The sequence below is a fragment of the Phodopus roborovskii genome, unplaced genomic scaffold (genome assembly GCF_943737965.1).
Source record: "Phodopus roborovskii unplaced genomic scaffold, PHOROB, whole genome shotgun sequence".
Classification (NCBI taxonomy): Eukaryota; Metazoa; Chordata; class Mammalia; order Rodentia; family Cricetidae; genus Phodopus; species Phodopus roborovskii.
Window position 1 is genome coordinate 23,067,476 of NW_026126517.1, and position 13,365 is coordinate 23,080,840.

General features: G+C 52.1%; 1 protein-coding gene across 1 annotated transcript in view; it reads right to left on the reverse strand.

The window, feature by feature from the left end:
• Positions 1-2,389: 2,389 nt before the first annotated feature.
• Positions 2,390-13,365, reverse strand: part of Cep164 (centrosomal protein 164) — a 65,327-nt gene continuing 54,351 nt past the window's right edge. Inside the window, exons 19-32 of the mRNA XM_051197294.1 lie at positions 13,029-13,151; positions 11,727-11,870; positions 11,225-11,308; positions 11,040-11,108; positions 10,567-10,742; positions 9,726-9,849; positions 9,367-9,434; positions 8,744-8,951; positions 7,616-7,723; positions 6,904-7,015; positions 6,121-6,474; positions 4,878-4,944; positions 3,931-4,053; positions 2,390-3,757 (exon numbers count right to left, since the gene is read on the reverse strand). Of these exons, the coding sequence (XP_051053251.1) occupies positions 3,661-3,757; positions 3,931-4,053; positions 4,878-4,944; positions 6,121-6,474; positions 6,904-7,015; positions 7,616-7,723; positions 8,744-8,951; positions 9,367-9,434; positions 9,726-9,849; positions 10,567-10,742; positions 11,040-11,108; positions 11,225-11,308; positions 11,727-11,870; positions 13,029-13,151 (1,857 nt within the window). The 3' untranslated portion in view covers positions 2,390-3,660. The remainder of the gene's footprint in view (positions 3,758-3,930; positions 4,054-4,877; positions 4,945-6,120; positions 6,475-6,903; positions 7,016-7,615; positions 7,724-8,743; positions 8,952-9,366; positions 9,435-9,725; positions 9,850-10,566; positions 10,743-11,039; positions 11,109-11,224; positions 11,309-11,726; positions 11,871-13,028; positions 13,152-13,365) is intronic.

Here is a 13,365-nt window from a genome sequence, read left to right on the forward strand (position 1 = left end):
AAAGTGTCTTCTGTGTCATGGCTCTATGCCAGAGCACAAGAGCAGAGAAGCAGGCTGACCACTCCGTAGTTTAACCACAAAGGGCTCAGGGAACTAGGGCAGCTCCAAACAGCCTCAGGCACACTATCTACCCCAAAGCCACTTCTTGACAGACAGGTTCAGTCAGGCCCCCATCTGACTGCCTGGGGGAGCAACTGGAGTGTGGAGTACAGGGAAGTGAAACGGTCATGTCAAGAAAGAGAGTCCCCCAACAAGGATAGTGGTGACCCTTTCCTCCAGGCCACCTTGTGCTCAGGCTTATCTCCAATGCTGTAGCCAATGGTCCAACTGGAGCCAGTGTGGAGCCAGTTCTGTGTGCCCCACACTTGGCATCAATACCTTCTCCCCTAGGCTCCCCTTGCTCTCACACAGGAACAACCCGAGGCAGAGGATGGGAGAGCACTGCTGGAAAGTACTAGAAAACCATAGCATCTGAAGTTAGGAATGACCCGTTCCCTACCAGTAAAGTGGGGGTGGAGGGGAGTCAGGAGTGGGGGCTGTCAGGAGTGGGGGGTCGGGAGTGGGGGAGTCGGGAGTGGGGGGGTCAGGAGTGGGGGAGTCAGGAGTGTGGGGGTCAGAAGCAGCCCTCTCGTACTTGCATGTTCTCCAGCAGGGATCAGTAGCATCTGCTATTTTCACAGAGCACTATAGAGAACATGGACAGCGTGATTTTGAAGCCTTTTGAATACTGATCTGTATAACTGTAGGACCAATTCTAACTGTCATTTAAAGTTTTCTCCAGGAACAAGAGAACCCCAACTAATACAGAAGGGCAAGGTGCAAGGACTGAACTTGTCACTACACACACTCTATACCACTGAACACCCTCCCCCAACTTATTAGTGTAGCCCAGACTCAAACCCTTTCAGCTGGCTTCAGAGGTTTGTCATTTGAGCTTCCTAACTAGATTCTAAATTCCACAAGAAAAAAAGGGAAAGGACAATTGGGTTTTTTAATTTAAATATATTTATTTAGAAACAGGTTCTCACTAGGTAGCCTGACCCTCACTTTATAAACCAGGCTGGTCTCAAACTAAGAGATCTACCTGCCTCTGCCTCCTGAGTGCTGGGATTAAATAGGCATGCCACCATGCCTGGCCAAATATCATTCATTTTGGGTTTTTTTGATTTTTTTTCTATATTGGGCACTGATCCCAGGGCCACATGCATGCTAAGCAAGTAAATTATATGACACTACATCCCCTGACCCCCAAATTCCCCTTTTAAACTCTAACCCAGGAAGATTTTCCTACCCCAGCTAGAACCACAAGTTGCAGGATTCCAGGTGTTCAGACCAAGCTGCCAGGGACTGAGCCATAAGCATGGAAGAAACAGGAGCTGTTGACACTAGGGTGGTTGTGGGCAACAGAATCTGACTTTCAGGAACAGATGGTTCTAGTTCAAATCCTCGTTATTAACTCTGTGACTTGGATCTAGTTACTTAACTTCTCTGAGCTTAAACTTCCCTGTCTCTAAAATATCAGTTTCCTAAGGTTAAGATTACAAACAAGCTGGGTGTTGGTGGCACATGCCTTTAATCCCAGCACTCAGGAGGCAGAGGCAGGCAGATCTCCGTGAGTCTGAGGCCAGCCTGGTCTACAGAGCTAGTTCCAGGACAGGTTCCAAAGCAATACAGAGAAACTCTGTCTCAAAAAACAAAACAAAACAAAACAAAAAATTACAAACAAGAGCATAAGAAAGCCACAATACATGAAGTGTTGGACAGCTGTCAGCTTGATGCCTTCCTCATTTCCTTCCTCCTTCCTAAGAAGTGGCTAGGACACTGGATTAAGTTCTTTTGTTTCCAGTTGGTTTTCTTTGTGAAGGAAGGTCATGTGAGTTGATTCTCCTAGCTACTCCCATGCTATAAACCTAAAAATGTACACAGACAGTTCACCCAGAGGAGTAGGGGGGAAAACCCACTTAACCTTGCCAGCTTAAGGCTAGGGTACAGGGCACATTTTGTCTACATGGGAAAAGAAACCCAGTCTTCGGGGGAAATAACCCCATGGGTCCCCGGCCTAGCAAGTGGGAAATAGGGAAGGGGTAGAGTGAATGTGATCAAGAACGCCTAGAGGACTCACGGCAGGCTGAGAGTGCTCCGGGGGAGGGGGATGGCATTGGGGCGCTATGCTTTACCAGGGTCCCCAAGCACCTAAAGGTCTCTGAGCCTTGCTTTTGTCACCATGAAAATGGAGCAGACCACACCTGCACCAAGCTCCATACTATTGGATAATTAAATCAGATACCCAGGGAGATAGTCCATGAAGAGTCATCGTCCCCATTTCCCTACCCCTCAGGAGGAAGGACACAAAGGCCTCCAAAGAGACCAACACATTCACAGGACTGCCTTGTAGAAAACAGACTTGCAGAGATTTAATAGATGCAAAAAAACACAGGATTGATCGTATCACACGAGCTGCTCTCAAGACACACAGAGTAGAACAAATAACAAAATGGACTTTTTTCTGTGTGTGGTCGGCTGATGACTAAAAAATATCTCAGAGGGTAAAAAGCCACCTGGTTCTTAGTGTCTTATTCTATGGCAAAGAAATGAGCAGTAAAGCGTGAGAGTGGGTTTCTTTCTGTGGGTTACAGGGGTAAAGGCAGCCCACAGCTTCTCAAGACAAGAAAAATGAGGGTGTTTTGTTTAAACAATGAGACAGATGCTGAGAACATCGCCTGCAGAGCCCGCTGGGGGACATGGGGCTGTAGAGGCCGTGCCAGAAGCAGCAACTAGCCAAGACAGTCCCTGGCAGTACCAGGTACTAGTCAGCCCCTCCACCGAGCTCTGGGAGGGGCTGACAGTTGGACTGGGGCAGGGGAGGCTCAGGTAGAAGAACAGATGGAAATGGGCCACACAGATACTCAGGGATGTTGTAGGAAGAGAAACATCAAGAAGAGCAGAAGCCATCCCCGTCTTTATGGCTTTCTTTTTGGCTTCCTGGAGAGATGGGTGTTTGAGACCTGAGAGCAAGGGAGGGCATCCTAAGGGAGGGAAGGCTGCTCGCCCTGAGGAGAGCCCAGTGCTGGCTGAGGGAAAGAGGCAGAACATCTGGGGCCTCTAACAGCTCCAGCAGGACTCAGGCAGCTGAGCCCAAACCTGAGATAGTCAGAAGAAGACATCAAAAAGGAAAAAAATACAAAAAGAGAGGGATGTGATCCTTACAGGGCTGAGGTATCAAAAGACAGCTGTAGGCACAGCACTGCCAAGTTCCAGGGCATAGCCATGCTACAGAGCTGTCTTAAACAAAGGACCACACTTTCCACCGCCATGAGAGCCCTCAGCAGAGCTTGAAGGGCAGAAACCCAGCCTCCAAGGAGACTTCCTAGGACTCCCAAGGCAGTTGCTTTGATTGAAGGTGACCACATTCCTGAAGTCCTCCACAGCCACTTGGATGAAGAAGTTTGCACATGTCCGCTCAGGACAGTTCATGGGTGAAGCATGTGTAGTTGTTTACAGTCATGCCGTGCTTTCCACCTACCTAACTGCTGGTTCTCCCAAGTCCTGGGTGGAGCACTCAGTGGAGGACATGCCTGATCAGAGGGAAATAAAGTGTCCGTGGCTCCTCAGGCACTTTGGTGTAGAGGAGGAGGCCACAGCCCTGGCCCCCGACAGAGCTCAATAGTGAAACACATTCAGTCTGTTGTGCTCATCCAGGCCCAGCTGCAGTAAGTTCGAAGTGGTTGTTGATTTGGGCACCGAGGAGAAGAGCTGTCTGGCCACAAAGTAAAGGAAAACTGGATAGCTAAGCATGTTCAGGTGAGTGCTAAGAAAGGGTCAAAGGCCCAACAGGGTGTTCCTCAAACATCAGAGGCCTGTGGCAGAGCACAGCCAGTCAGCAGCTAGAACAGGAAGGGACGAAGGTTTGGGGACCAGTTAAAAGGATACACCTTGGGGTCATTCCTGAAATGTTCTAGCCACTTCCGGTTAGACTCGATCATGCTCTGGACACTGACACTGTCCATCTTGGGGACTCGAGAATGGGAGTGCTGCATGAGGTGGAGCTGCTCACTGGGGAAGAGAAGGGGATTGGGAGCGTTAGGAGAGGAAGAAAGCAGGCAGGAAGCAGGCAGAGCCAAGCATCTCCTCCCTCTTCCTCTCACTGGTCCACCAGCATCCCTGTGCAGCCTCCAGCAATTCAAAGGTCCTCCTCTGGTGAGGCAAGCATCAGTTCCCCAAAGGGGCGGTAGTGGCTCCCCTCCACCCCTTTTCTGGGAACCTATTGCAGAATCTACTCGGTAGGACCTTTACATGTTAGTCATCAGCCAATCTCAGCAAGAAACTTCCTCTGTTATCTCGGATACTTTCGCAGCAGCAGCTCTCAGACTGGCCCAGAGAGCAGACATGGCTGCGGGACTTACAGTTATGGCTGGGGGTGGGGACAAGAGGATATTTGGCAGGGAATAAGATGAATAGGAAATTAATAACAGGGTTAAATAATAGCCTGTCCATCTCCCTATGGGGCATCCTGCTTACTCCAGATGTTACTCAGCAGGCATTGGAGAAGAGGAGGCCATAGGAATCAGACAGAGAGCTCAATGGCAAAGACAGGCCAGACTCCAGGGTTTGTGGGGCCACAGGAAGAGCAGAGTCTCACCTCAGGCTCATGGACAGCAGTGTACAACATCTGTCCAGCTAGTCGGACACGCCCTTCCCCACACCCACTGAACTAAGCAGCAGGGATTTGACTGTTCACTTGCTCAGACGAAGGCCAGATATAGATGACTCTGGACTGGGGACCTGCTAAGGTCACAGGACCATGAGGTCTACCCCCACCTGTCCCTGGTGCCATCTGTCCAGAGAGGTACAGTGGAGCTCTTGACTGTGAGGCTTACCTTACAGACACATAGCCCAGCCTGTTCTCCAGTGGGGGAGGGCAGCTGCTGAGCAATGGAATGCCAGCTGGAACAGCAAGGAGTTCAAGGGCAGCAGTCAGTCAGCTGAACCAGCCCAGCCCCAGCCCCAGCCCAGCCCCAGCCCTGGCCCAGCCCCGGCCCGGCCCGGCCCAGCCCAGCCCCAGCCCAGCCCAGCCCCAGCCCAGCCCCAGCCCAGCCCAGCCCAGCCCAGCCCAGCCCCAGCCCAGCCCAGCCCAGCCCCAGCCCAGCCCCAGCCCAGCCCCAGCCCAGCCCCAGCCCAGCCCCAGCCCCAGCCCAGCCCCAGCCCCAGCCCAGCCCCAGCCCCAGCCCCAGCCCAGCCCAGCCCAGCCCAGCCCCAGCCCCAGCCCCAGCCCCAGCCCCAGCCCAGCCCAGCCCAGCCCAGCCCAGCCCCAGCCCCAGCCCCAGCCCCAGCCCCAGCCCCAGCCCAGCCCCAGTGGGCCACTTCTACATTCACTACCTATACCTCCCGAAGTCCCAGAAAAAAAATGTCTCCAAAACAAACAATGGCAGGGAAAGGCTCGCACTGAAGGTGAGAGACGGGTGACAGACAAGAACTGTCCTATCTATTTTGATTCTAAACATCTAATTTTCAATTTGAGCTGGGGCAGAAAATGTTTTTACATTTTTTCCTTGTTCCTCAACAAGGAATGGACTAGAGGGGGAGCCTGTTCCCAGAGCAGGAGCCAGGACCAAGGGGCCACAAGTAGAGTCCACACCTGGTTTGTGACTAACTCCCTCACAGAGCCCTCTGGAGCCTATTACTAAACCTCACTGAGTCTCAACTTATTTCCTATAAAATGGGAAAAATAATTACTTCCACCTAAGAGAACTACAATTCGGACTTGAGAGTGTGTGTGTGTGTGTGTGTGTGTGCGCGCGCGTGTGTGCGTGCATGTGTAAATGCCGTGGTGTACTTTAGTATTGGCAGACAATGGGATGACAACAATGGCTTTTTTAGATTTGGCCTAGCTCTAGCATTGCCAATAAAAGCTCCACACAGTACAAGCTCAGTGTAAAGCATCCCAACACAGAGCCTCAGGCTGTGAGGCTGTAAGGCCACAGCAGGGTCTACCTTCACCTGGGCCCCACTGACATAGGCAAAGGAAAAGGAAAGGGTGGTTATGAGAGAGAACATAGGGTAAAGGAGAGTCATGGGAAGGCTCCGCCCAGAAACCAGGTGTACATGGGAGTAGGTACCTACACGGAAAATACTTGCGCCACTTCTCCAGCAGGAAATCATCCACAGTTTGCGAGGAGGAGAGCTGGGTTCCCTGTCCTGGGTCCCAGGCCCACTGAGTGGACGTGGGTGTGGCAGACCATGAGGATGAGGGCTTGGTCAGGAGGGAGTGGGCAGGGGCAGGGGTGTTCTTGGAGGACCGAAGAGAGGAGGTGAGGAGCGGAGGTGGAGGCTGACTGCTAAGGACCTGTGGTGGTAGCTGGGAGTTGAGGCTGCCCAGCACGTTCAGCACACCATTTAGTTCACTGCTGATCCGCTGAAGGGAACTGCTCAGGTAATGGATCTTGTTGGAATCAGCAGAACTTGGGGTCGGGGTGACTGCAAGAGGCAGATGGTGGGTAAGGATTCAGGATCTAGCTGACACTTGAGTATCCTATGGCTGCAGATTGTATGGGAGGACAAATGATGGATGCAGGGCTTCTGTGTCCCAGATGAGAGGCCCAAGGACATAGACAAAAGGAAAAGCAAGGTCCTTGCCTCAACCACAGGCCCGAGCAGCCGAGGCGGGGGGGGGGGGGGAGTTGGGGGGGTGGCTGCAGGAGACCTGGAGAGAGGAGACCGCGGGGATCCTTGGCTCATTCATCCCTCCACGGTGCAGATCCACCATGAGGATGGACCTCATCCAGATACAGGCTCAAAGCAGGGCTTGGGGGAGGGGACTGGAGTGGCCCCTGCTATGTTCCCTCTCCTCAACACTGGGCTTCACTCCACCCCTTCCCGCTGGCTTCCTTGTACACCGCTACTCACTATGAGGCAAGGGGCAGGACTCAGAGCTCTCACTACTCAAGTCTTCCATGTCACTGAGATCAAAGGTCACCTTCTTGATGGAGGATCCTTTCAGAGTGTCCTCATCAGAGACCTGACAGGTAGAAGTGGCCATTAGCACTGTCCCTTCCCTGTGTTTTCACTCTGCCTGCCTTGTGGTAAAGACTAAGACCTGATGAGGTAGCTCTTCTGGGGTCTAAGGTTGTATAGGCAACCCAGGAGAGGCACACCAAAAAGTCTGCCTCAGGAGAGAGGCTAAGCTAAGAGAACCCAACCACCTGTGAAGCAGTCCATAAGGTCCCCCAAGACCAGAGGATCCCCATCATCTACCCCCAAAACTAGCCTTGTGGTCTCCCTATTTGAGTATTCCTGCTCCCAAGCTGAAACCTGGGGCATGAAGGAGATTCTGCACAGCCTGAGGGAAGGAAGAGACACCCCTGATGCCACACTTGGTCACACCTCTGCTAGAACCATGCAGGAAGAACAGGGCTAGTCCCCAGTTCTGTGCAGATGCTCCAAGGATGCCCTAAATCAGCACAGACATCAACCACTCAGATGTCTCCACAGGGCCATTGCCTCTGCTATCTCAGCCAAGGGCCTGAGCACTAGAGACCCCTTCTCCCTGATCCAGGCCTGAAGGAATCAAGGCTCTAGGAGTAGAGGAGGGAGGGAGAAAGGGGCCACAGGGTGACACCTCTTCCTGTAGAGAAGATTCCAGTTGGTTCAGCTTCTCCTCTTTCTTCTTCAGTAGCTCATGGCCTTTCCTCATGGCTGACTTCATCTCATCCAGGTGCTTGGTCTCCTGTGGCCAGGAAGGAAGGGGAGGGAAAATGCTAGAGTCCTGCTCTGGTATTTGCTGGCTGGGTGGTCTCAAACACATCCCTAACCCTGAGTCCGGCTGCTCATCTGAGAGAACGGCTACTTTCCCTCAGACCCTGAGAACTAACAGGACCATGTGTTATGTGAGGAACACCATACCATAGACGCTAAGGTCTCAAGCTGTGAACCGAGTGGTCACCGTCACTCTGCTAGCCATTACTAGTACTCTTGCCACCAACGAAAGGAACCAATCACAGCAGTAAAAGTGCCCAGGGACAGAATGGACACACCCTGAGGAGCCCATCCTTGTGTTTACAAGCCTCTTGCTATCTGCTGCCCACAAGCTGGGCACTCGGGCTTGTGTCCCTCACCAGTTCTGGCACCATCAGAATTATAGAGGTTCAGACGTGATCCAAGGGAACCCATGCTACTGAGGCCTCGACTGGAACAAAAATCTGCAACATCATGTGATGACAGCATCTCTGTCCTTTCATTGCAAATCAGACTATCAGAGAAGCCAGCCAGGGGAGCTACTCGACCTTACACTGAGTGCATCCAAAGATCTTCTGTCTCCAGTGTACCAGAGCAGCAGAGAAGAGCACTGGACTTGAAATATTTTAGATATTGGTCGTACCTTTCACCTAGGACATGGCAATGGCAATACAGGTTGAACATCCCATTTCTAAACTACTTGGATCTCAGAAATACCTGAGATTTTGTAGTTTTCAGATTTGGGAATATCTGCATAGACTTTACTGCTTCAATTGACTTGGGGGTTAGGGACACTTAACCTATATACCTCACTCATTAAAGATGAGTACTATGAAGATAAAACAATTTATTATTAGAGAAAGTGTTTACACATAATGTATGGCCACGATGAGGCAGGTGATCCCAGGACCCATGTGGCCCATTTCAGAGTTCCCAAAATGCTCAACTGAGGAAAGCTAGCACCCTCAAACCTCCTAATATAGGCTGGTAGGCCCTCCTCTAGGCTCCTAACCTCATCTAAGTTCGTGCGCACATTTTCCAAGATCTTGGTGCCTGGGAGGTCTTCATCCACCTCCTGGGCAGTAGCCAGCTCATGGCGCCAATGCTGCTGGGCAGCTTTCAGTGCTGTCTGTCGCCTCCGCATGGAGCGTGTCTGGCGCACCAGGAACTCCTTCGCACTCCGGACAGCTACACCCTCAGCAGAGAGGAAGTGCCGGACACTGTGGGGCAGCAGGGAGCAAGGAAGGAAAACTGAAGACACTGAGCCACAGGGCCGCTTCTTCAGCACATGTCCACCTGAACATGCACACAGGAGCTACTGGACTGGGGCTGGGGTATCACTGATGAATACCCAGAGAGTGTGGCACATGGGACCAATACCTCACACACTCTGCGGATCGTGCCTGGAGCCTGTACTCAGATAACTAGGCACTCCTAGTGGTCTGACCTCCAACTAGAGGCCAGCAGGTGCTGACATGCTGTGTTAAAGGTCACAAATTGTAGGATATTAGCTTAGTAGAGACTATTGTTCCATCCCTGGGTCAGGCCTTGAACCAAGCCCCATTGGTGGTCATTGCCGTCTCAGCTCTGATATAAGCACTTACTCACGGCGCAAGATGGGCCAGGGAAACTCACCTGTCCATGGATAGGTTCATCTCCTCCTTGCTCTGGGAGAGAGAAGAGGATACCTCTTGGATCTCATTCTGCAAACACATAATAGAAAATGCCAGCTGAGTGCAGCAAAAGCAAACACCCCACAGGCTAAAGAAATCCTGAAGCCCCTCCAGGTGTCTTAGCCAAAGAAACAGCTCTGCCAGCCCCCAGGTGCTCTTTTCATATAGTTACCATCTGAGTGGTAGAGAAGATGGAGAAGAGAATAAGAACGAGGCTAGATCCTAAATAAAGCAGAGCCAAGTTCCTCCCCAAATGTCCCACCTCTCCACCTCCCACTCACAGCCCCTCCCATCACTCCCAGGCCTCAGCCTGGAGCTCACTGTGCCAAGGGATTTCCTCAGGTCCTCAATGTGGAGATCTGGCTCCAAATGTGGGGATGTGTTATTCTCAGCTTCCAGCTCTTTCAACATGTCATGCTTCCTTTGTACTTCAGCCTCTAGGCTACTGTGGTGAGGAAGACAGCAGAAGGCAGGGCTGTGAGACCAGGACACTCACTCCCACTCCCACAGGGCAGGGCTGGGTGTGAACACCAGAACCCAGAATCCTCTCTTTCTTATAGCCTCGGCACTCCATTCTCTATGAAGTGCAGCAGAAATGTACTGGCTGTTTCTGTCTGGTTCCAAGCTGGGCCTCTCCCTGTGGAGATCCATGATGAGACAGGCCCGAAAGCAACAGAGGGTAGAGGGCTGGGGGATCAGGGCACCACTGGCTGGAGCAGAGTGCTCACACTTCCTACCGTGCTCTGCAGCTGGAGCAGCATGCTCACACTACCTCACGTGCTCTGCAGCTGGAGCAGCATGCTCACACTACCTCACGTGCTCTGCAGCTGGAGCAGAGTGCCCACACTACCTCACGTGCTCTGCAGCTGGAGCAGCATGCTCACACTACCTCACGTGCTCTGCAGCTGGAGCAGAGTGCTCACACTACCTCATGTGCTCTGCAGCTGGAGCAGAGTGCCCACACTACCTCACGTGCTCTGCAGCTGGAGCAGAGTGCTCACACTACCTCACATGCTCTGCAGCTGGAGCAGCATGCTCACACTACCTCACATGCTCTGCAGCTGGAGCAGCATGCTCACACTACCTCACGTGCTCTGCAGCTGGAGCAGAGTGCTCACACTACCTCACGTGCTCTGCAGCTGGAGCAGCATGCTCACACTACCTCACGTGCTTCTGCAGCCTCTGACTCTGTGCCTGCAGCAGATCCACCTGGGACTGCAGTTCCACCCGCCGGACACGCAGGTCGTCGATGACCCTCCGCAGCTGCCGCTTGGACTCCACAAGGTGGGTGTGCTCTTTCTTTGCTTCTTGCAGGTGCTGATGGGTAGCTGTGGCTTCCTGAGGCAGAGGAAAAGATAAGAACGCCACAGACCCCGTAAGGAGAAGGTGAGGGACAGGCAGCATCACAAGTGTGGAAGATGGAAAACAACAAATCAGGAGTTGGAAGCTAGAGCTACTGAAGCTACTATCTCTAGGATCTGGGGTCTGTGGGTTCCTGGTCTCCCACCAGAGCACCATTCTCCAAGCTGGATAACATGACACTGTCCAACACAGTCTTAGAACCCCAGGGCCCTGGACAGGGCAGGTGAACAGATAGCAGGAGATAAACAAAAAAGAAAGGGTGGGCAAACAGACCTCTTTATCCAGAGCAGCCTGCCTCTGCGCGTCCATGAGCATTTGTTTCTTTTTCCGCATGTTCTCCTCCTGAAGGGAGATAAGCCCCAGGCTGAACGTAGACCCCAAGACTGAGGTGGAGCCTGCCCTCTGTGTTCACACTCATTCACCAAGGCAAGACAGATCTAGCCATGGCCCTCCCTCACCTGGACATCCAGCTGAGCCAGTCTTGCCTTGACATCTTTGGTTCTGGTTGTAAGTTCCACTTCTAAATCTTGTAATTTCCTTTCCTGGCAGAAGTATGATAGAGAAAAGACATGGGTGTAGAAAGGGTGAAAGGTATTAGCTGAGGGAAGGGAAAAAGATCCAGAACCCAGCATGCCAAACTCCAAACGCTAAGCTGGACCCAGGCTTGCTTCCTCCTTCCCTGTCCTTGCAGCCTCCCAGCATACAGAATGCCACATCTTGTGGATTCCCAGTGGGGCAAGGAGACATGAACCTGACCATCCCAAAGATGTAAATGGACTGATCTCTCCTTTCCAATACTGGGCCTACCTCCAGGCTCAGAAAACAAAGGAGCAAAGATACCCTGAAGTGTAGACATGGCCAGGGTGAGATCCCATTCCTGAAGGTGCCAGACTCTGCCCCACGACTCTTGGATCAGCACGCATGACTTCCTAAGTGCTGCCTCATCCCCCAGGCCCTCACTTGATCTCGGTGCCGACGCCTTAGGTCCTCAAGCTGCTGGTCCTGCTCCTGCCTCATGCTCTCTAACTCTCGCTCATGGGCCCTTCGCAGGCGTTCCAGCTCTCCAGTCAAGTGTCCCAGGAGGTCAGCCCGCTGCTTTCTTTCCTGAAAAGATCGTGGGGCCACTGGTGGGAACCTACAGTGCTCCTAACACTCCAAAACCAGTCTCCCCACCTCCTGCTGTGGTAGGTCAGTTAGACAAAGGAAGGTCATGAGCAGCTCCCCAGATTTTGCCATGAGGCTGCTGTTTCTGCCCTGAAAGATTGTACAAAGAGTCTGGATTCCAGTTTCCAGAGCAGGAGCCTAAAGGTCCCACACAGGGGCTGAGCCACCTGCCCACCATTCACCCCCAACAGGGGCAGGCCAAGTTGAATTGGAGTCCACTCAAGCTGTGAGACATTCCCACCTCTAGGCCGAAGATGGGAAAAGAGATGGTTGCTATTACTGCTTATCAAGTTGACAGAGCCTAGAGTCGCATAGGAGCCAGGCTCAGGGTGTGTCTGTGAGAGATTTTCTAGATTGGGGTGGTGAGCAGCAATAGCCCATGGGCTGAGGTCTCAGACCACCTGAGACACAGGTGGAGCCGAGCATCAGCTCTCACCCCTCTGTCCCTGATTTTACATGGGGCCAAAAGAAATCCTTCCTTCCTTGAGTTGCCTTTGCCAGGGAGTTTGTTACAACAACACTAAAAAAAAAAAAAAAAAAAAAGTAACTAATGCAGACAGACAATATCCAGCTATTGTTTGGCTCTTGTTTCTTTCTTGTTGTCCTGAAATTCCATGCACCCTGGGGACATGGTTTTAGAGTGACTAAAACTAAAACTATAGAGCCAGACAGATTGGGAAGGTGGCCTAAATTGCCCAGCTCTCAGTGCCCTGGTCTCCAAAATGAAGATGATGATGAATGAGTACATTTCCCATGGCTACCCTGTGGACAGAATGCAGGAGGATAGATAGCCAAGGAGCTCAGAATAGCACCTGGTACCTAGTCAAAGCTAGGTATCCATCGGCAATCATTACATTACCATTTAAAGAAAGTGCAGCTGCTGTGAGGGAATAAGCACCCCTCATTGGGGAAATGGGGGTTTCTCATGCTTCAAAAGAAAAACAGAACGATGATCTTGTTATTGGAGGGTGCCAGAGAAGTAGGTCTCTTCTAACCCTTTTCCAGATCTCACCCTCTCCCCGTGTCTGAGGCCAGCTGGGAAGGACAGCAGTTGGTATGCCTGTGTTTACATGTGCTGGAGAGGGAGGCTGAGCCTACCTCAGCTTCATATCGCTCTCTGACTTCAGCCATCACTTGCCGGTGCTCCTCCTTCATCTTGTCCATCTTCCTCTCATGTTCTCTCTCTACCTCCTGGCGCTTGTCTCGAAGGAGGCTGCTGAGCTGGAAGGGAAACAGAAGAAACACAGCTTGCAGGACTGAGAGCAGACAGGCCTGGGGACCTGAAGGTCTTACACACAAAGTGTCTCCAACACACACAAAGCACCCAAGCATGCACGCACCTGAACTATTACCACCACCCCTTCCTACAAACACACAGTGGCCTAGAAGAACCAAAGGTCCTGGCTTTGAGGGAGGAGAGGCCACTCAGGCTAGA